This window comes from Spea bombifrons, chromosome 13 (genome assembly GCF_027358695.1).
Source record: "Spea bombifrons isolate aSpeBom1 chromosome 13, aSpeBom1.2.pri, whole genome shotgun sequence".
Taxonomy (NCBI): Eukaryota; Metazoa; Chordata; class Amphibia; order Anura; family Pelobatidae; genus Spea; species Spea bombifrons.
In genome coordinates, this window is record NC_071099.1 from 26,560,153 (window position 1) to 26,584,366 (window position 24,214).

Consider the following 24,214-nt stretch of genomic DNA (forward strand, 5'->3'; position numbering starts at 1 on the left):
CCATTGTTCCCTTTTTTCTTTCGATCTCTTAGGAATCGGTCCCCCGCTGCTCCCGGAGCGATCGCACCGGGCAGTGTTGGGACCGGTCAGGGACTGGTTAATGGTGTCCCGGGATGGGGAGCGGGGAGAAAGTGTCAGATCAGCTGTCCTTCCCTTTTTTTCCCTCTAATTTTATACAGTTGTGTGTTTGATGTTTAGATACTCTGGGGACACCTCCCTCCCCCCACCTTTCCTCCTGTATCGACTGCTCACTCTCTCTCTTCCCCCTTTCACTGCCCTCCCCTTTTATTCTACTCACTAACACTCTCTCCTTCCCATCCAATCTTTCCGAGCACGCGGAAGCCAGCAGCAGAAACACAGCCTAGTGCCGCTCATGTGTGGTGCGCTTCGGCTGGCACAGGGCGGGCGATAGCGAGAGCGAGGAATAGACCTTAATAAACGTAGTGAAGACGGGGGGAATAGCGAGAGAGAGAGAGAGAGAGAGACGGGCGGAGGGAGGAGGAGAGGCGGAAGGCAGACTGGGAGACACGAGGGAGAAAGCAGTGTGTCTGCAAGAGGAGGAAAATTTGACTTATACAGAGCAGCTGCCTGACCTCGCATTACATGCTGTGCTCTATGGCTAATTCTGGTTGCCTCTTACTTACCAGCTCTGCCATGATCCCCCATTCCATCTCTGGTCCCCCGGCGTTCCTCTACCTTCAGCAGGTAAGACGTCTCCTTATGTTTCTGCTTTCCGAACGGCACCCAGACTGTCCGAACCGGTTTGCCTGCTCTCGGCACCTGCTTGGCTCCGATACTCTGTGTGTGTATGTATGTATGTATGTGCGATGTTTGGGGGGTAGTGCTCGGCAGCGAATACCGTGAGGGGTTTCCCCTCCTAGGGTCTGCAGAGGAAATGGCCAGCCGCCGGCACCGCGATCCCGTCTCGTGTGGTAACTTTAGGAAGGATGGATGCTGCTGCGGATTGTGGGACTCGAACCGATTGTCCTCCGCTCTGCCGTTATCACAGCGAGTGCAGACATTCCATCACAGCGCATCCCGACCGGCAGCACATGTCCCTCTCCCGCCTGCCAAGTGCTGTGCGGCAAAAACTTCTGGAGCTGCATGTTTGCATGTCCGAAAACACAGCCGGATAAGTTTTCTTTTTTTGGGGGGGGGGGATTAAGATTTTCTTTATTTTTTTTGGGGGGGGGGAAATGTATGCGTTCTCTCCCTAAATGATATTGTGGATGATGATTTCTGCGCTAGAATCCTCTATGTCATGATGTGTGTAACAATATCGCAACACATTGCAGCACAGTTATAGAAAGCACAACGCCTGGGTTAACACTTTCATTGCCAGAGATAGGTTGTGGTGTGTGTGGAGGGGGGGGTCGAAAAGCACCCCATAGATCTCTCTGGCAAAAATATTAAACCTGTAGAAAGGGGTCGATGGGGTGTTTTTAACCCATCCAGTGTCAGATGGGTGTAGCACACTTGAGTTCACCCCTCCCTGGCACTCCAATAGTTATCTGTCTGGGATATATAAACATATATACGGTATATATATATACACACACACACATATTTCATAATGTACTGCAGTGCTAAGAGAGAATACTGCAGAAGTTTTCTGGACATACCAGAAGACGATGGTATTTTAAAACTATTGAATATACACATATATATATTTGTCTTTTACAGATACGGTATTTTGAGACCCTGTTGATTTCTATACATTCACGCGCACACACCCATACACACATACATAGAAACGCACCCGTCCATATACACATACAATTGTATAGTTATAAATATTGGAGCACACACTGAATCACATTATGATATACTGCAATGCTGTGGCATGTCATTTATTTAAACGCGAGGATGTATTGTGATTTCTACTTATTGACTGTGGTTATTATTAATGCTGTACGCTGAAATAAACAGAAACACTTTGATTGTTTTTTATACACGATGCTATGTTTTGATATTAAGGGATACGTAATATTTTGTAGAGCACTCTTACGTTATAGTGTAATAAGTACTGCAGTACAGACAGTGGTATAATTACCGTGCTGGGGTATAGTGTGTGTATGTGTGCCTCATTTGGACCAAGTCCCCGAGTCCCATCAAGCCTTGCTGTGTAAACAGAAATGTTAAATTAAATTGGATCCAGGACTAAAGTACAGCTGGTGCACTGAATGCCACAAGTCGGGCTACTCAATCTTCTCTGATTTCCACCCACCGGCTGGGAGTCAAAAAGGCCTGCTCGTCCTGGCTTTTGGTATTCCAACACCTGTACCTTACCGGACGGGGTCTTGGAAGAAAGTTATTTATCACTCATTCATATTTGACAGATTCCTGTTTTGGAGTCTTGTCTGTCCAAAATAAAGCTAGGGTAATAATCTGGAACATGGGCCTACGATTATGTTTTTAATGATCAGTCTTCGATTTAGTGCACCACTAGTTTGAATTTGTTTCCTGGGGGAAGATGTTGGTCTCTTCTCTCTGATGAAGAAAGTGTTGGGACTTTTGTTCCTCGTGGAAGTGTCAATGTCTCATTTGTAACAAGAGCAAGGGTTGGACTTTTATTCCTCATGGGAGGAGCTGGAACCTCATAGGAGGGGATGAATCATTACTACAATAGGTTTTTTGACATAATAAGGTTAGTTTTTTGTCACTATGAAAGGTTTGTATCTTGTCTGAAGTACCATGAGAGATATTCTGTACAGGTCTTTAGGTTTAGTCCTATAAATTCATGAAAATAATCTGCCATTATATACTCCGGTGTGCTAAAGGTATAAGCATTTTATTCTGTTTAGCACATAGGGTTATGTTTCTGAAGAACAATATTGAGACTAATGTTAGGAAGCATTAACCAAAGACTTCACAGCCCATAGAAGAGGTGGGAAGTTTCCCCAATTTATTATCTTTTCCATTTGACCAAATAACCAGATCTATACATAAAAGGGAAAGGCTTGGATAAAACATGTTCCATTGTGCTGCATCAGGGAATATGCTGGTGCTTTATATGTAGCGGCATGGGAAGACACAGATTTACATGCCTAAATAAAAATGTGGTTGATTAGGAGAATCCCAAACCACGAACGAAAGAACCTTTCTTTTTTTTCTTTTACAGAGTCTTGCTAGCTACGTTCCTCCTCTTTTATATATTTAATCGCTTTATGCAAACCAAACAGCAGCAAGTGTTCTCCACTTAACCCGTGAGCAGCGCCGGAGCACGCCTCTATGGACAGGCGTTCAGTAAATCACCGTGGCTGCCTCCAAAGGGTTAATCCAGAGGTGATTACTTGGTTTTATCTTACAACCCGCAATTAGCCATCAGCACCTCTAGAGTGGAGACATCCAGCATTTAGTGGCTATAACCTCTTCTGCAGAGCCATTAAAGGGATTTCCAGGAAAAGTCTGGTAATCTCTTCAATTATTCCAACAACTGTACAACTGTTGCATTTCCCCTCGGCTCCCCCAGGAACGACAGAAAGGAGTAAGGAGAAGACCACTTAGCGTAACTGCTCGCTGATCTGCTTGTTACAACGCAGACCTTGCATTAACAGAAGAATAGGATTAGTGCCAGTGTACTCTTTAATAGACATTGTCGCAGAGAATCTGAGGACACTTAGTGGTTTTATTCTCCGGTACCCTTTAGACCCGAGTCCTTATTCTTCTTTTCACCGACAAAGAGATAAAAGCTGTTTTCAGTGATTTTCTCATTAAAATAGATAAAGCAACAGAAGCAGACCCCGTATCTTCCCAAGCGTCGAGAGGGAGTGCTGAGGCTACGAATTAAGTGGAAAATTGTTCCACATTACACCATTAAATCAATACGCATCTGCTCTCCCCTGCCCATTGGCTTCCTGAAAGGCTGATTCTTTTTACGTGTCGGCATATTTTAAATCCAGAGCTGAAGGGGTTATGATATTTTGGCCGTGTGGGGTGTATCAGGTGACCGGCGTACTCCTGCTCCTTACTGCAGTAAGGTTCTTGTGAGTTCCTTCTCACTCTGAGACCATCCATCAGGCATCTGTTGCTGGAACCCAGAAGGTATGTGCTCCGAGCCCCAAGCCGCTGCAGATATAGAACTTAATATCTCCAAATCACTTTTTCAGTGTCTGGTTACCCCGAAGCACCTTATAATGCAGAACGCACAGCCCCAGTGTTAAAACCCTATATTTCAGTACTTACACATTTGGCAATGGAGACACGCGATAGCCCCAATCCCACCTTGGGCAGCTCTACACCATCGGCTCGACCTAGATTGCTAGCTCTTGGCTCTCACTGCAAGAGCTAGCAGGTCTCGATATTCTTCTAATAGCCTAGAACCCCCACCTTTTGCGTCACCCAGGACTATTTGGGCGAAGTGTTATACGTAATGCGTTGCATTGCTGTACCCCCTGACAGCCAAAGGGTTCGTTACCCTAGGTATACATGTTTACAATGAACCTCATTGCTGGGGGGGGGTTAGCGCTGTTCAGACAGGTTGCCAAAGGCACAGAACATCATTAGTGTGAAATTGTACTTCCAATTGTTCTTAATCATTCTATTGACTTCTTCAGTTAGATAAGCTTGTCTTCATAGAGAAGAGCAAATTTGGTGTGAAATGCCGTGTCTGCCGCACATTACGGAAGCCGCATACAGCGAAATATTAAAATCGATTTAGAGAACACAAACATATTCAGCAACGCTTTGGGACAGGAGCAACAATACCGATAATAAGTGAGATCACATTTAAATATACTAGCAACCATAAGAGCTTACAATCTAACTGTGTTTCATGGACGGAAAAGCAGAGTCTGGCTGTGTGTCATAGGAGCCACAGTGCCCAAAAAAGTAAGGGTGGGCCTACTGGGTGGTATGCCAGCCAAATCAGTGGGGGGCTAATACGGGGGCTTCAAGAATGCCTTCAATAGACATAAAACTGCCCTGAGAAGAATGTAAAAGCTGGATGAGAGTGATGGTAATTGCTGTCGCACAATGGCTGGAGGGCCGCAAGTAATGCAATTCTGATCAATATCAGGCAATCGTTCTCACTAATATCAAGGGGCCATAATACATGGAAATAGATTTAACATTCTAACGTAGACACCATGTTTGCTGAAGTGGCATGTGGCCCCTGGAGGCGTGGACCCCAACCTGCAGGAAAGGCCACACACTTCTATAATATATCATTACCAATTTAATAGACTTTGCCTCCCCCAACAGGCTGCAAGTCTTGTAAATATATACGGCCCTCCATTACACGGTTGGACAGTACTGTGCAACAAACGCAAGCAGCGCCTGTGGATTATGCCCCGTGACTCCATTTCTGTTTACAAAAGGGGGGGTTTAATGTATGCAAATTGCTGAAAATGATCTAGATTTCGAGAGTATTCGAGATCTTCCCAAGTGCTGTTATACTAATGAAGCCACTGTAAACACAACACGAGACAAGGAGCTCGTAGAGACAACACTCCGGAGCTCGGAGTCCCAAAAGATCGTCAAATGAGTTATATTTTAGAGATTTAGTCATTTACAAATTTCTGTATGATTAAGGGGTTGTTTTTACAGCCAGGAGTGGAGTCATCCATAGGGATCCACATAAAATAGCTAATAAATGGAAGGCAGCAGAAACGTTTTAGTAGCCGTAGCCACGCAGCGCCTGGGATTTGTGCTGCCCTTTGTCAGGTGGGGTGACCAATGCAGTAAAAAGTAAGAGTCCCATACATATAACCCCTGACGCAGTTATCAAGCTTACCCAATAGTCCTTATTTACTGTTCGAGTGAATGAACGGGGCAAAAAAATAAACATTTTGGCCGCAGGACAGTTTAACCCAAACCTGCCTCCGTTTCTTCTGGATTCCAACTCCCATCCATCGTTGGTGGCTAAAGCTGCACCTTCTGCATTGCTAGCCACCTTTATGTGTTACGGGTGAGGGCATGCAAGACTTTTTTTAAAATATTTTTTTACATGGCTTCACAACTGCTAGAGCGTTATTATTATTATTCTCTTTTATTTATATAGCGCAACCAACCTCCGCGGCGCTTCTTACAGTCCCTACATTCAAAGGGTCCGACAAAACTAGAACTGACAGGCTAAGACGAAGCGATAGATTAGGTAAAGAGGGTCCTGCTCGCAAGCTCCAATGTATTTGTGTGTTTATCAGAACTGGCTGTATTATTTAAAAAGGTAATTTATAAACACATTCCCTGCTGTTTATAAACACAGTGTTGTTTGTTTTATTGCCATGGAACACATACTAAATATTCTAAGCCCCCGGGACCCCAGAATAGTGAAACGGGACAGAGGGATTTTAGTCTAATGTTACCATTTGGAAAATTGGGATATTTTGCTGTTTCAAGCAATTTTATAATGTTTTCTTGTTTGTATATAATCCTCTAGAGTTTAACCATCAGCACAAAAGCCTCCTCAGCCATCTGGCACTCAGAAGGTTAAGTGCTTGCCTGTGCTTTTGTTGAAGGGGAAGGGTTAACAATTGTGATGGGATTCTTACAGTTCAAAAACACAACGAGTTCTGCGAATTTATTTATTTTTTTAAATCACAGAATTTAGGTTATTCTACAGGTTGAATAATTCGCTAATTCTTAGCGGGAACAGCAAATTTAAATGCAAATCTCATTTGATCGGTTTGTCCGTCTTTCGCCTGCTTCATGGGCTTTGACGTTAAAATGTGATGAGGACAATAGAGTATACAAGTCCGTCATTACGTTACATCTGTTTATATAGCGCCAGCGGATTCCGTAGCGTTGTTAGAACAAATCAGATCTTTTCAAGCTAATGTGTTTATTTATCTTGAAAAATAAAAACATAAAAATAACCCCTATAGCCCATATATTTGATTATATATATATATATATATATATATGTGTGTATATGTGTATATATATATGTATATATATATCCTTGTGGGTTTGAAAGCCTTCAGGTATTTCCCAGTTTAAGTTATTATAAACCCGCAACCTAAACACTTATCTAGAACATTATCCAGAATGTTGATGGGGAATTCTGCATCTTTACTGCCCTTACTGTAAAAGGGTTTCCTGTAACCTTTTCTTCTAGTTCATCGGCTTCTACCTTTCCACATAACCGCAGTGGTGTAAACAGTTTGCCGCGAGTCATTCTTGTGGCAGTTTTGATATAGTATTCTGATGATTGCGTGTTTCGAGTTCACATGGATTCCCTTCCGCGGGTGGAATTAGCTCCCATTCCGCTCGTTCACGTACAAACCATTTCAAAGTGTGTCATTGCCAAATTTAATCAATCTCACAGTTAAATATAATCTACTACTGAATGGTAATTAGATTACTGGTCCGGCTCCTGGAAAAAAAAAAACTGGTTTTAGTAAATACCGTCAAATTGCTGAGACTGGAAATTTCACACTTTAGTGAATCGACCCCTTTGCAGCTAATTTGGGGAAAAAAAGCAATGGCGTGATGTTAAAGAGCCCATTAATACAATGGCAGAGAAAGGATTTAAAAAGGGAAAGGCTGATGGGTAACACATTAGCTTTACAGTAAAGGTAGTAGATATATGGACTAGCCTTCCAGGACAGACATTTTAAGTAGTAGATACCAGGAACTGTGTTTCAGAAGAAGCATTTGTGAAAATCCAGAAATGTTGGGGACATCCCTGTATATAAATTCGGGATTTTTGAATATAAATAATAAAAACTAGGCCAGTTGTTTTCCGCCAACACCACAGGGTTAGATTCCGATAGCCGGGGTAAAATATATAGCAGTTTTTTATCTTAAATATTTTCATTACAGCCCATGGTATTCAATCTCGGGAGATACGTTTGTCTCGGGTAATAGAACAGTAGGTCGGGAGCGAGATTCTATCAGAGAGGAGCTGTCCGTGGTGCTGGAGGAAGGGCGCTGCTGGGATCGGGGGTTGGGGGGGTCATGCAGCGAGACGTTTCAGAGAATGGGTCCCAGTGAGCCCTCGCAGGCAGATTAATGAAATCATTAAAAATATATCCCAATACTTCCATTACATAATAACCAAATAACCAAACACCTCATTTCATTATAGATGTTATTCTGATATATCCAGCAAAGTTTTTACATTAATAGTGCAAGTTCCGGAACTCGGAGAGAATGTTTGGGTAGCCGGATGATGTAAATTTGCCCTGTGGGTTTGGAGCTCGGCAGAATATATTCGGAATAAAATTAACGGTTTTAATTATACAGTGGTCATCCGCGAAGAGGCTGTGTAACAAAACTACGAAGCTGCACATGCACACACAGATTTGTTCTAAGTCCCTAAATGACCCATTCATGCGGCTGTAAAGGGTCTAAGGGAACCGTGTGACCTCACGTGTCTGATGTCATAGAAACGATTCGATATGATGGCGGATCAGACCCATTCAGGCCATCTAGTGTGCCTGTTATTCCTGATGTTTAAATTCCTTTACTATATTATCCTCTACTATATCTACTGAGAGGCTGCTCCATGTATCTTCCACTCTCTCAGGTTTGATTTTCAAGGTATATATATCTGATCAGCTTGGGGAATATGGTTTTAGGAGCTTACACTCATATCTGTCTTAAAAATATCGGTATACAAATGTTCCAGATTAGAACTCTATAAAGCCAGTGATAACAAAAAATGCACTTTAGAGGGTTAAGATTCCAGTGAAGTCCCCTTTAAATACTGCCGCTGACACTCTAAAGAAGTGGTAAAAAGGGTTCAGTCAGCAGGAGTATGCTGTCGGTTGCCGTAGTGACTGCACCACTTTTTTACTTTGCATCATAATTTATACATAACCCCAACTGTTGTTACAATAGTCGATGATGTAATGAAGGATAACATCGCCTTATTAGGGCATTTGGTGGATAGGTGGAGGGCAGATCAGTACTGGATACAGGGGAGGTATGTTAGTGGGAGACCAGTTCCAGACACTGCAGAAAACCAGGTGGGCAGGAAAACCCAGTAAAGCTGAGGCGTAATCGGCGTGCCTGCGCTAATAGCCTACATGATCCGGGCGTGCGGAGGGCATGTGGCAGGCTGTGGAGGAATGGCTCTGGAGTTTGCAGTATATGTGAAGGAATGCGGCTCCTCGCCATCCTCCCCGGGATTCTGCAGCCTGCAGAGTATCAGACCTTCACTAATACACAGCGTTATCTGCTTGTTCGCTGATAGCGAGAGGACCCCAGGGGACGCAGACAGACATGTTCACTTATCACTTAAGTGTTTCTGCAGCCCTGGTGCAGCTTCGGGGGAAGAGCTATCAGAGGCCAAACTCCCAGCAATACACACGGCTGTACAGCCATCCGACTAACCCAGATTCACGCGAAGCCGTGTGCACAGAACCGGCCCCCGATTCACGCGGACCCCGCGCCCCGTACATGCAGCGATAACCCACATTCACAGGCACGGGGTCTGCTGTGTACGCAGAGAGCTCACCCCGCGTGCAGACATATGAGCAGAAATCACTCGCATTCACACGTAGGAAGCCTGCACAGCGAGGAGCTCCGGTGCAGCGAGACCATAACATTTGTAGGTACGGAACTTTACCAGATGTGCCCTTCAGGGGGGCTTTAATGTCTCCGAGAACCAGGGCTTTGCTGCACCAATTACTCAGCCTCCTGTATAGACGGAACCACGCTAGAAACACGCAAATGTATTGTGTCTGCAACACAGATACACGTATCAATCTACCGTCTGCCCCTATACACACGGAATGAACACAAATACACATATCAATGTACCGTCTGCCCCTATACACACGGAATGAACACAAATACACATATCAATGTACCGTCTGCCCCTATACACATGGAATGAACCCGGATACACGTATCAATGTACCGCCTGCCCCTGTACACACGGAATGAACACAAATACATGTATCAATGTACCACCTGCCCCTATACACACGGAATGAACACAAATACACGTATCAATGTACCGTCTGCCCCTATACACATGGAATGAACCCGGATACACGTATCAATGTACCGTCTGCCCCTATACACATGGAATGAACCCGGATACACGTATCAATGTGCCGTCTGCCCCTATACACACGGAATGAACCCGGATACACGTATCAATGTACCGTCTGCCCCTATACACATGGAATGAACCCGGATACACGTATCAATGTGCCGTCTGCCCCTATACACACGGAATGAACCCGGATACACGTATCAATGTACCGTCTGCCCCTATACACATGGAATGAACCCGGATACACGTATCAATGTACCGTCTGCCCCTATACACACGGAATGAACCCGGATACGCGTATCAATGTACCGTCTGCCCCTATACACACGGAATGAACCCGGATACACGTATCAATGTACCGTCTGCCCCTATACACATGGAATGAACCCGGATACACGTATCAATGTACCGTCTGCCCCTATACACACGGAATGAACATGGATACACGTACCTCCATAACTGCCCCTGTGCACCCAGATCTAACCCAGTATCATCACGTACCCCCATAACTGCCCCCGTGCACATAGTATTGCATTAAGATGTATATGATGATTTATACATGAAACCTGCATAGAAGCGACAGATAACTGCTCTCCATTCATAATACACGAAGCCGCGCGTTAATTAGAAAGAACGTTTTATTACACTTGAAACGTGTCATTTGTGCACCCCACTGTTTTTTGTGTGGTGCCAGCATGTTACATTCTCCCATCTAATTACAATAACGCTACAATACAATATTCCAAATTAACAACAGAAAAAAAGTAGCAAATGTGTTACGACATCAACAACGACAACAACAATAGTAATAATGACAGGGAAACACAATAGGAGTAAACAATGGGCAAAAGCTGTCCGATGCTCATAAGTAAGAGAAGTCGTCATTCTTGGACTGGATCCCCAGGAAACCCCCCCCCCCATATACCCCATGGAGATGGGGCAATACAAAAATATCTGGTGCCCATAATAAATATCGATGCTTTGGGCCCCTCAACGTCATCTCTATTCCCACCGCGCTTTATGTATAGAACGCACTCTGCTTGTATCCAATAAATCTATTCGTCTTAGTCGCTGTGTATCGGTACGTTCCTGCGCGCAGGTAACATCCGGGACGCCAGACAGTTAAAACCCAAAGCCGGGGCATTTCCAGCCGTCGCCAAAGATTTATTTCCAATCCGGTTTCCCCACAGATAGAGTCCCCTATAGGAACTAGGAGCTATTAATTCAAGGCTTGCTAAGAACAGATAAGGACCGGTCCTGTTGGCGAAAAAACTGGTAATTTCATCGGTCAGATTTTTAAAATTTGACCCTTTCCTTGCCAGGGAACCTAACATTTAAATGAACCAGACATCGCTGCAATATATTTATATATATATTGTAATTGTACAAGATTTTATATGTATATATGTTATATATACTATTAACTTAATTCACCGCCTGGCCATAAAGGCTGCATTCTATTAACCCTGCGTGTCCTGGGATGGACCCGCAGCGAGCGAGAGGGTCCCGCTGGACTTTGATGCATCTTTTTCACCCCCCGTTATGCGCACACACCGCCCTTCAGTACATTACAGTTTTGTAATCTTCTGAAATATACATGAACTTTGCCGAATGCAGAAAATGCACCATTTACACTATGAATATTTCATATGAATATTTCTGCTCGGCCCTGAACTTGCATGTCTCACAAGGAGGAAAACGCAGAACAAATAAGCGGGGTCTAGGTGGAGACGTCTAGGATTAACGTCAAATACCCTTAATGTTGGATACGTAGAGTTTTTTTATTTAGTGTCACTTCACAGCCATAGTTCTTTTATGTCGTTTTAAAAGCTCGTCATTGTCTTTGATTATTCTTTGGCTCCTTATAAGAGGCAGAATAGTCTTTTCTTTATTACTGTTAACCTTATTCTGCGAAGAGAAGAAAGGGGCCAATCCATCAAAACCTCTTATCAGATCTGCCATACCGGATGTATTATTGCTGTTTATAATTGGTTGTTGTGGTTCGGTATAGAGAAGAATTCTGCTGCAAAGGGGTTAAAGTGGGGTAATTCTGATGCAAAGGGGTAGAAGTGGAATACTCGGGCTCTAAGGGGGCAGCGGGCATCCTGCTTTGAGCTCAATGCATTGCTCAAACCCACGGCACCCCAGGGGCGCTGCTACACCGGGCTCCACTTCCGTTAATTAGATAATAATGCCTACTTCGGGGTCTACATTCAGGAGCCATTTATCTGGGGATTAAGCGGTTACTGCCTTCGGTTGCCAGTTATGGGTCACTGAGAATTTCTGCGGCTTCTGCTTTTTTATGGCAGGGTGACAATGCACGGTGCAATTGGTGATTTAATGGCTCTGTGACAGGGTCATTTCCCGGTGTCTGATCCCCATGAAGTTATGTTTAATTGTTTTTTTTTCTTGCGTAACAATGAGGATTCCAAGAAAAGATGAGATCAGTCTTGCAATCTTATAGGTCCGGTACGACTAGAGATTTGTTCTGTTGACATAGGCAAAAAAAAAAGATGCTGCTTGCATCAAAAAAATAGGAAACATCTTTCTTGACGTGGTATTGACTTTGCTACATTGTATTTTCTCCTAGACTGTTTGCATCTGTGACCACCTAGCCGTCTATGAGATTCACATAATCTCCCCACACGGTTTAATGCCACTTCCGATCAGGGCCGGCCCTGGTATGCAGGCAAACAAGGCAGCTGCATAGAGAGCTGATAGGGGGCGCCACCATTGGCTTCTGTGTTGGCCAGCAAGCTCATGCAAGAGGGGAAAGTCGAAAAAAATAGCTCACCTAGAGCCAGCCCTGCTTCCGCTGCCGAGAGCATTGAGCTGCCTCCTTGCCTCTGCCGAACCTTGATTATGGTTCTTACTTCTGCATAGAGCTGGGCAAGATGGCTAGTGGCACGGAGCCATTCCAGACCCAGCATAATGAGCTCTACATGCGCCGCCATGCACCCAAATCCATTGGAGAGGACGTAGTTTAGCCATCTCGGTATCCAATCATTGCCCTGGTCTCCTGTCCTGCTGTCTGGCCAGTCCAGGCATTCGGCTTGTTCCGTGCTAAATGTCTTACTGATTCACCCGGGCTAATCCTGCTGAGCCTTCACTGCACCCCGAAAACATGCCATGCAGATCTCGATGTTTCCTCCTATTCCTGCTGACCTCCGAGCCTTCCTACTAAAAGATCTGTGCTAAGGAGAACAGAATCTAATAATTTACTGCAGGCTCCCCATTTTTTAAACATACAAATTGAACCTCCGAGACACCTCTTGTGTCTCATGAACATAATCCGCGCATCATTCTTACCCGCTGCTTATGGCACAACAAAAAAACAACGCTTTCACACACATTCAGACCAACGCCCAGTACAAGATTCAAAATCACACAAAAGATTCGGCAGAAAAACACAGATAAAAAATGAAACTTTTTTTTTTTTTTATTTATTTTTTTTTTTAGACCTAAAGCTGGACAGAAAAAAAAATAGTTTCTAATTTTGCCCCAAAGGAAAAACTATTGGCTGAATAAATATTAAAATCTCCGATACTGTGCACTATAATTTTAAATGTCAGGCCTCTTTTGGGATTTATGAAGTGGAGATCACATTTGATTTTTTTTAATTATCTTTATTAATGTTGATCTGTTACTCCGGACCCAAATAGATATTGAATATAGCAATAAATTACCTCTGGTCCTAAACAGCATGATGTCCCTTATTCATCCTGGTATTAATGTCAATATTACACCCACTGCTTTTAATGATTATCTATAAAATCAGCTGTGCAGGAAACCCCTCCAACATAGCCGTTTCCTGTAAGCACCAATAAAACCATATAAATACTACACGGAATGACACGTTAATAACTTCCAGAGGTTTGGCCCCATTTAAGGGGATTCTCTGCATATCTTATTTTATGGAGATGCTTTTCAATTTTCTGTTACTATCAATTACTTGTAAATCGCTCGTATATCATCTAGTGGCTTTTTTTATAATGGGAAAACCTTGGGCCATATTTATGACGCGCGGTTGCCGGTCGAGGGTTCTAAATTCGGAGTGATTAACAAGAACGTTCCGCTGATTTCTGTATCGATTGCTCCACAGCTTTGTAAAGAGGGTCCAGTGTCACAGCTAGGGGCGGCTTTTCCCATTGGGCAAAGTGAGCATTTAACACGAGCCCCCTAATAAAATGTTACCCCTCCTACCACCCCACCACAGAATAGTGCCACGCGTCAGGCTACCTCCCGTTCGTTTTTTACACCCGTACAGAGAAGGTCTATATTTTAGGAGGACAGTAGCTGATTTTCAGTAGGGTTGTGTCTGGTAGACCCACCACTTCATTTTAAAGATGGCCTAGAAGGGGCTTCAGTTAAAGGCCAACGATACATATTCACATGTTTTCCTAGGCATGTAATAAAATGTATTGAGGATAGGCCTCGAATCAGGGACCAGGTACCTTTTCTTTTTGAAAATTACCCCAGGTCTATAAAAAGAAAATAAAGGAGGGATTAGTCAAAGAAAGCCCATTATTGTAAAGTTTGCCCAATGCCCTCTGAAGTCTTAACGCAGCCTTGGTGGCAGTCCGCTATTTTTCTGCACCAGACTAAATCAGCGTGAAGACCAAGTTTTTAAGGTTACTGTCTTGGGAAATTAACACTTTGCATCACAGAAGGCATAGGACATCATTATTAAAGTGAGTAAAACCTTATAACATGCAAACCATTAAAAGCACCATGATGTTGGTAAAGCCTTTTTGTGCCATACAGGTGTTTTTGTTTTACATTTGATCCAACATCAAGGCCTCTTTTCTGATATTGTGTCACATGATATGATATTGTGTTACATGATATGATATTGTGTTACATGATATGATATTGTGTTACATGATATGATATTGTGTTACATGATATGATATTGTGTTACATGATATGATATTGTGTTACATGAGATGATATTGTGTTACTGTTCTCTTTAAATGGCCTTTGTAGTTTCAGACCCCCGATCGCACTGTCCATCCACCACGCTGGCTTTTCCATTGCCCCTCAGAACCTCAAATGAATAATCCATCACTGTTCTAGGAGATTTAGAGATCATATAAAGCCGGCACCCGGTATTTGCAGCAGGGCGGCCTTTTCGGCTTCCTGTGAGTTATCTCCCCCTGAGTGACACTCAACTGTTATTAAAGTAATTTAATAAGCCGTGGAAACCATGGCAATAAAATGTGAGAAGCTCCGGCAAATGGTCCCTGTTGAGTCTCCTGGACAGTATAAGCCACATTCGGTCTCCAAACCCCGCGACATTTCCCCGTTGTAGAACTCTCTTGGCCTCTGCCCCTTATTAGCCACTCTCTGCTTTGCTGTGCCTGTGAGGAGTAGTTGTGGATGGATATCGTGTAGCCTCAAGCAGGCAGGAATTAATTGCCGCGTGTCCACCTGGGGAGGTTTATTAAAAGGACGCTCAGAGCAGAGAGAGCGTGTCAAGCAGGGTCAGGAGTGGGGATGCGGTGCTGAGGGGTAGCAGGGCATTGCCTCTGACACAGCACAAGTACCCGGCGTGCACCAATTGTCACAGGTATGAATGGGCAGCCCTGGAATAGAGCGCAGAAGGTCTGCGTTGCCTATACTGAGGGTGGGGAATATGTCCTTCTACTAATAAGTCACTGGTATAGAGCGATGACAGTTTGAGGAACATTGTAACTAGCAGTGTATGCCCCTGAGTGCAATGAAATGCCAGAAATCCTAGTGTGAATGCCAATGCTGTAAAATCTCTGCAGCCATTATGGACTTAGGATGGGATCCAAGCACAGAACTTATGGGTCAAACCCATTACTAGGACTTTGCCAATTCTAGTATTCATTGGTCTATCGAGGCGATGCTTATAATGAGACTTAAAGATTTGATGCTTTCCTTCACTTGGTTGCTATCCTGAAATGCCAAAGCTTTAATGAACTCTCTGGGGATGAGATGATTCCCCCATGTTCTGATTGACCATGAAAATTAACAGTTACCACGGAATGCACGCGTACCTGTCAGCCGCCGTCCCTACGGAGCTCGAACCTCTTTGATACTCTGCTTTGCCTTATCCATTAGCACACATCACGCTCCCAATAATATATAAATGACATGACTATATAAATCACAGGTACATATGCCCCCTGTTCGATGTTACTCATTTAATTTACAGATTTTGGCCATAAAACAGGTTAACCATAATAATTTCTTGAATTCAGGAGAAACCAGCGTGGAACCGTGTGATCCACTCATACCTGGCAAACATTCTGAGCTCCTAGGAAAGGGGGCTTCAGGGATTTGGGTGCCAACGAGAGTCTGTCCCTCCTTAATAGGGATGTCTGCATCATTTGTCTACTCGGTGTTTGCAGTGTTATAGTTACAGGATCCTTGTTGGCAGGATATTAGCTAAAGACCAATTTCTGCAGACCGGACCACAGAGCTTACAATCACATCTAGTAGCAGACCACAGAGCTGAACACATTGTCGCATTACAGCTTCCCTAGACGCTCCGCGTCTCTGTTTGGGAAGCATTTTTCAGGAGCTCAGGAAAGCCTGTAATTTGGGCTGAACTAAGGAGAACCCGGGCAAGCCTCGGCTCCTGTGAAAGGGGGGCCTATGCCCGTATGAGTAATGAAATATTCACAGGTCAGTGACCACCAGAGGAATGATGGAGATCAGACTCTTCCTTTACAGTCATTCTTTCCACATCACTGATTTCCCTTCATGCTCAGGCTCATTAGAGTGTGCGGAAAAAGCACTTTCAAGATACAGGCAAAATGGGCAGCAGGGACGGAGACACGATGGGGGGGAGCGACATTGGGGACAGAGGAGGAGAGACAGGGCATGGAGTGGTTACCAGGAGGAGAGACAAAGGAAGCATGGGTTAATGGGGTAAAGCAGAGTCCAAAAGGGGTTTATACAGGGACAAGAAAAAAAGGAATAGAGGAAAGGGTCATTAACCCTTTCAGTGTTCTTCAATGCCTTACAAACCCCTCTGACACCTGTGCAGTTAAACAGACAGCCGTAGAAGCAGGAGAAATAACAGAGAAAGAGATACCGACAATGGGGAGAGAAGGCAGAGACTGCGTGGGGGCAGGGCGGAATTAACCTCTCGATTCTGCAAGATCCTACAAGAAAAGATCTGCACGTTCCTCTTAATATTTTAATTAAACCTTGTCGTGGAAGCTATCATGCAGCATAACAATAATTACGTTGACGATGTCTAAGCACAGTTTATGATATATGAATGCTGTCAGAAGACTGCAGTAGCTGAATTTACTGGTTCCTGCTGAATCTGTGAATTTGGACTAGAAATGGCTCATGGTTTATCCAGGAGAGGCAGAACTCAGACGGAATCCAAAAATACATACTGGTCTAGCGGGTACTTAGTAATATTCCCCCTCTGGAAAGATTTCCGATAACCTAATTGTATTAACCCGAGGGGGTTTGCACAGCGCCCCGAACATTCTGGGTAAAATACTAATATTTGTGTAAGTTGCATAAATGAAATATTTCCTACTGGCAATTCCCAAACCCGAAACCACAACACATGGTACAATTCCCCCTCCCGCGCCGGAGCGCCGAGGGGACTTAGGAAGTTGCCCGTGATGTATGGAAGTGTTTCTGGCACATGTTATGGGTCAATTATTACCTGAAATATCTATAAATCACATTGTATGCGTTTTGCTGCAAATGCTCAAGTCAACATTTCACGTCTTAAAATCAGCCTGGGGGGCAATGGATTATTTCCATCAACACTGTCTGGCAATCAAACTGTTAATAAACAGAAACACACGCGAGTTAATATAAATATATATATATATATATATAGAGAGAGAGAGAGACAGCAGGCTTAGTAGATGGGTTCTTTAATCTTCGGCAGTTACTGTTGTATGTTGTCAGTTATTATATTTCCATTTATTACATCACCATATACATTGTGCTTTTTTGTTATTTGTCAATATGTTCTTTAATGCTGAACTGTATGAATATCTGAACGACAGTCATTTCACACTGAAATTTTAGTGTTAAAGGGTAAAACATACCTGACAACTCTCAGGTGTTTAAAACCAAACTTAGGGTCTCGGGATGAATGGGGCAGATTCTCAGGGTCACGTAGTCTAGAGATGACGCGTTCATATTCTGCTCGTATTTATTAATACCTGATCATCCCAGTTGGTGCATCTATCGCAGCTGAATTCCCTACTTGAAGACAGATGACTTCGTTCTTTCCCGTTTTTCATGAAGACCAGTATTAGAACCATTTCATTGACATCATTAGTGGGGTCAGCTCAGAGCTATTACTGTAATATCCCATGCCTTTTTCTCACATAGTGGCAAACCTCTATGACACTAAGCTCATATATCACATAGATCCTAATACTTGGGATAAGTAGGACTTCCAAAGGAATTAGAGATTCCTTGACAAAACTACAGCGTCTAATGAGAGTGGGCTGTGTGCCACACCGTATATATGTCCGTCTTCATGTTCCCCTCCTTGATATTTATTCACCTATATGTGAGATAAAGGTGGAGGGAGCGCTTTACTAAAAACACTGCCTTTGGGACACTGGTGCACCAGAGAGCACGATGGGTTAACACCAATACCAGCTCATCCTGGCCATTGAGTGGTTGACTCGCCGTGATCATGTAAGATTCCAATTGGGGATTTCCATTGCCATCCAGAGAGCCCATCAAGTACTGGCTACATCTGTACAATGCACCTCGCCAATGTAGCCTCTCAGCCATGAATACATATTAATAGAAGCTCATCTTACTTCTTAGTCTTCACATGCAATCTCTTGCGATGTCTCCACAGCGTCACCGGTGAAACATCTCTAGAACATGTTTCACAATCAAATTCTAATCCCCTCACTCGCATTCCCTCCTCAGCTACTGCCACCCGCTCCCAATAACACCTAGATCCCCTCTCCAAACCAAACGTAGCTAGATACCAAGCTCTTCCACCGTAATTATCACGGCTCATTTCCAGTCCTGCTATTCTGCCATTCAGAATCTCTTACTTTTTCATATAAATCCCTTCATTCCGATGCTTCCTGTTGACCCTCTTCTCTTAATATTGCTCTTCTGATTCAAAAAGAAACCTAATGTCCCTGCCGTGTAGTCCTTGGCTGTCTTGATCGCAGGTTTTCTCCCATTGTGTTGGGGTTTCATTATTTTCCAAAACGTTATTTTTAAACGCTATGAAAGGAAAACAACCCTTTTTCAGGAGTTTATGTTGGGCTTATATTTTCAGAAGAAGTAGACGACTTTAAAGGTCTTGAGAACTGATAGAATTGTTTCCAACCAATGGAACGTATAACCAGTGCCGTACAAGCCTTTGATTGGTGCAATATGGCCATATGGCCAATATATAAAGTAGTACTTGCCTGACCCCTCTCTCCCGCTGCAGCGGTGTCCCATTTGGGACGTTGACGTGTAGATGCACTCTTGCTCTCTCTCATACACACACAAAGGGTGTTACTCCTGGTGATTTACACAAAACATCATTTAAGTTGCAGATTTTTTTGCAGCTCAGTGAAGCGGATTATGAGATATCTCGTTCATAGCCGTCGATGTATTTGAGTTCCTTCTAGACGACGATGCAGAGTCACAGGGAACTTATCCGGTAATATTTAAGAAAAAAAATACATTTTGGTGATGCTTCCACCAACTAATCAGAACATTTAACTAATTATTTAATATCCATTCCTATTTTGACATGTCTGGTATTTATTAATGGTCTCCTTAAATCCGTTAAGATATTGCTGAAAAGGTAATATTAGTGAAGCAATTTATCCGCCTATCACGTTTTCTTTTATTTTCAGACATTTTTTTACTATGCCAGTTATGTCAAATCATCAAAGAAAAAAAGATTTAGATTTCATTGTAAAACTGAAAAAATGGCCCCTTAAATTCATTTAAAAAAATAAAATAATCAAATAGTTTAAAATAGTTAAAATATGACATCATAACATCCCTTCAGATTAAACTGAATGGGGTCCAAAACGTGTTTACCGAACGAGATCTATATTTCGAGATATATGTTTTTGTTGAGCTGATGTTAATGGGTGTCCATTGAAAGTGGGGGGACGCGTTCATTGTGTACGTCCTGCCAAGGTCCACATTGTCTCGGGCTTTGTTCTCGCTGAGTAAGCAGTTAAGGTGGAAAGGCTGAATGTGCTTTGCTGGCTCTGTTCACCAGCTCATAATGTAAGTGAATGAGTTGTCAGCGGGTCGATTGCATTCTGAAAGGAAAAGTTATTGCAAAGGCATATTTACTCTTGATTGTGTTAAGGTGTAACAAAGAAAAAAAAAAAAAACACTTTCTCCATTAGCGTCCGATCCAGAATCGAATTAAATTAAATCCGCAACCTTAGATACTGAGTAATCCCAGCCTCACTTTTAAGGGGAAAACATAACATTTCCCATTTTTTACGATAAACTGATTTTTTGGTTTAATAAGAAATGCTATGCTTGGTTGCGCCAGAATATTCCATGATTATTTTGTCCTTTTTGAAGGGGCCTTTATTTAAACCGAAAAAAAAGATAAGTCTTTAAGAGTTTATTCTTGTGTTTATGTTTTTTTTTTAAGGTGGTATTTTTAATGAAGCGCGGTATTTCGCGCCTGCTATAATTCTCTTAATTTATTGGAGTTTAACGTTTTAATTTTAAACCCATAAATTTCAGACTGTTAATAAAAGACCAGAATCGAGTGTTGTTGGGGAGAATTGTAATACGTCTTGAGCATTTAACTATTGGACGTATTTAGGGAAGGTTCTACTTGATTTATGAGAACCCCGAAAGTAGGAAGACCAGGCGTCCCCTTAAATCCTCGTAGGTAAACAAATTAACCTCTTCTCGCCCACGGCTACTCCAGGAAGATCTGTGATCTTATTAAAGAAATTGTATTGCGTCAGATTTAGCGATTGAGATGTTTACATCTCTGCTCGGCGTAACAATTGTTGCCTTTTCTGTGGCTGGCAAAGGCAGAAGCTTTATTGTATATGGATGATGGCTGCAGTAGAAACATTGTATACGTTTAAGGGATTCTGTGTATATAACTCATATAGGATGATCTATACATTGAGCATGATAAAGAGAGCATAGATGATGAATTTGTTTGCACTGTTCCCAATTGATGACATCACGGTGAAGCGCCCTATGCGAATGAACTAGTACAAGGAGGAATAATTAATTTGGGATATGGTACCATGTTGTGATGTCAGAAACGCTGACATTCTTTTTTTTTTCTCCTGATTTATGAGATTCTGTACATTATTTTGTAGTTCTGCTACAGCGGTGTAATAGATTATTTCCCCTGTTCTGGGTGCCGACACCATTTTGGTGGCAGAGTTCCCTTAAGCATGATTTAAATCCTCCCCGATCTTCCGTGATCTTACCGAGAATCCACGAGCAAAAGATATGGATCAGGCAAAATGTAATTATAGTTGTGTCGCGTTGGTCTACGATCAAGGATAGGTTTTGTAAGCATGATAGGGATTGGGATATGGAAATCTTTTCTATATTTGGGTGAATTACCGCAGTTTCTATGAACACCTAGCTGTTTTTGTATGGCTTTCCCCAAATCCTACATATTACAGTTTGGTACAATAAATAAACCCGTGTAATAGTGGAGCCGCAGCAGCCAACTTAACTTCCTTCTAACCCCAGGGTCAACAAAACAATTATTCTGATTATTAGCAAATGCTAAAAAATGCAAAGGGGAACGTTCTTCTTTACCCGCCAATACATTATGTTCCGATTGACACTATTGATTTAACATAGGGTAGATAAACCAATCAAGCAGGAATTTGACTAAAGAGGGACCTCAACAACTGCCGGAAAGGGTAAATACTGTATCTAGAAAGACAGAGAAAAGTGGCAGGACAAGAGGCAGATTCATCGGAAAGATTGGCCCCTTAAATTCGACTTATGTTATAATCGTCAAGGTGAGGAAGATGATTGTAGTTTGTATCAAGATGTGGCCATCATAAATTACTGCATCGCTCTCTGGAGTTATTTGTGTTCATGCTGTGAAGTCGTCGTAGGGTTTTTTCCCTTCTTCTTCTGTATGATTGCGGTAAAACATCTCCCATCGATCTTTTCTGTGCGTCTTTCCATTAAGTGAAATGTGAAGCCTTATGTATATAAACTGCTATATTATTTACCAAATACCACTGGAACTCTGGATTAAGACCTCCAGCTTTTGTAGAACTACAACTCCCATGATGCTGTAATAATCCACGGACAAATACCCTTACTTTTAGGATGCTTGCAAAGCATCATGGGGATATCCATCTCCATGACAACCTCAGGTTTTCCTGTTGCATACCTCCCAAGTGTCCCTATTGAGGAGGACCAGTCCCCACTTTGCTCGCCTGAAGTCCCTATGAGCTCGGAATGTTTGCTGGGTATGAGGGTATCACAGGGTTCTACGGCCCTAAAACCCCCGATAATTAGTAAAAAAAAACAGCAGGAGATGGGTTTGTAAATCAATTATGCAAATAAAACACATTCTTAATACTTTCCACGTGTAAATATATATTGATAGGTCACATAGTCATGCGAGTCTTGGTAAAATCCCATTACCTCTAAAAACCTCAACCCCTAAACTAATACTGGCCCTGATTGGCCCTTTTTTAATGTTGCTGTGGCCGCTCCTGTTTTGGGTGTTCATACTCAAGCCTGGATTTACTAATGTTGGAGTTTGAGGGAGAGCTCTGATATTGCTATATATTATAAAGGTCAATCAATAGTAAGCTCCACCGGCAAACAATGGCAGAGTTGGCCGGTCATAACCCACGGTGATATCATAAACTATAAATTCTTCCACAAACCCCAAGGTTAGTGAATACACCCTTAAGGATTTCCTACAACTACACATGTGTTGCTAACAATGTAGAATGTTTGCGTGAATTAGACACGGAAGGAAGAACGATGTGACTTCCTTCTACCGCCAAAACAGAATAATTGATCCTTAAAATATTCCGGGGATAGCCCTGAATTTAAAAAAGGTAAAGGAGAGAATGGAGAAAGCAAATAGATTAATTTGCATGTCCACGGAAGCGTGTGAGTTGGTGCATGAAATGACTGGAGCTGTTATGCACGTATACATGTTTTTTATACCACGTTGAGCAACACGAAGCACCGGATGTAGCAGATAATGGAGTTGTGGTAGGACTTCATACCAGTCACACAGAATGCAGGCAATGTCATAAGAGCCATCAATGCGTTTCACTGGAAACATTATCAGGGTGAAATGTGTAGGTAGACCCAACAGCGAAGGGATGGCAACATTCAGAATGAGGGGCAAATCAAGTGGCCAACTAATAAAGCCACCTAAAATCAGAGAACATGCAATGCGGGCAGCATCCACCCGTGCCCAGAACACATTAACAGAAGGAGAATGTATAGAAACCATAATGAGATGCAGTCATCAAGGAATGCCATCCAACGTTAATACTGCAAGGGATTAGGCTTTATCAGTCCGTATTCTTGATGGCGTCTCCATCCTATTAATAACTGCAGAGCGTGTATAAGGGAGTGTATACGTTCCGCTGTTTCTCGCAGTGATAGGCACGTTGGTAACATGTATAGATTTGCTGCAGTGCAATAAATTACAAGTCTTCTCCGTGCTGCAGAGGTTGACTTATCACTGAAGCTGCAACACCTCCCTCTCACAAACACAAATTATTTCAATCATACTTTAATCTGTGTTAGAACCCGAGGCTTCTACAATACCCGATGGTCCTCCAAATTAGCCGAGTACCACGCTTATGCTAATAACATCGTTTTTCTGGTGTGTGTTGGACGGCTGTTCGAGCCTCCACTTTTTTCTTTTTTCCATTTGACTCAACGTGTTTGGAATCGTCATCAGAGCCATTGCTGGTCCCTCCAGCGACCTCTTTTAAAAAGCTTTCAAAATGAAAGACCTTAGACATTCAGCTTGTCCCACCCCGTTCCGAATAGTGGTAGTTATTGTGATTTAGAAGGTCCTGTTGTGACCCTACCACTAGTGGCCTCGCCACAACAGGGCCTTCTACATCCCAATCATTCCTACTGTTCAGAACAGGGTGGGACAAGCTGGATGTCGAAGGTCTTTCATTTTGAAAGCTTTTAGAATGTTAAAAATCATGGATAGAGTTTATAAAAGAGGCTTTTGAGACTTTGTAGCATTGACAGTCCAAACATGACCCTTCCCGTAGGAGAATCTTTCCATGGCTTCAAAGCTCGTAGGTAACTGTTTTTCCGATG

At 42.9% G+C, this 24,214-nt stretch overlaps 1 protein-coding gene across 2 annotated transcripts in view; it reads left to right on the forward strand.

Annotated features, from left to right (window-relative positions):
• Positions 1-451: 451 nt before the first annotated feature.
• The window catches only part of RBFOX3 (RNA binding fox-1 homolog 3), a 58,176-nt gene continuing 34,413 nt past the window's right edge, over positions 452-24,214 (forward strand). Inside the window, exon 1 of one of the 2 annotated variants that reach the window (XM_053452858.1) lies at positions 452-705. In XM_053452858.1, the coding sequence (XP_053308833.1) occupies positions 604-705 (102 nt within the window). In that variant the 5' untranslated portion in view covers positions 452-603. The remainder of the gene's footprint in view (positions 706-24,214) is intronic. The other variant, XM_053452857.1, reaches the window with a different exon arrangement.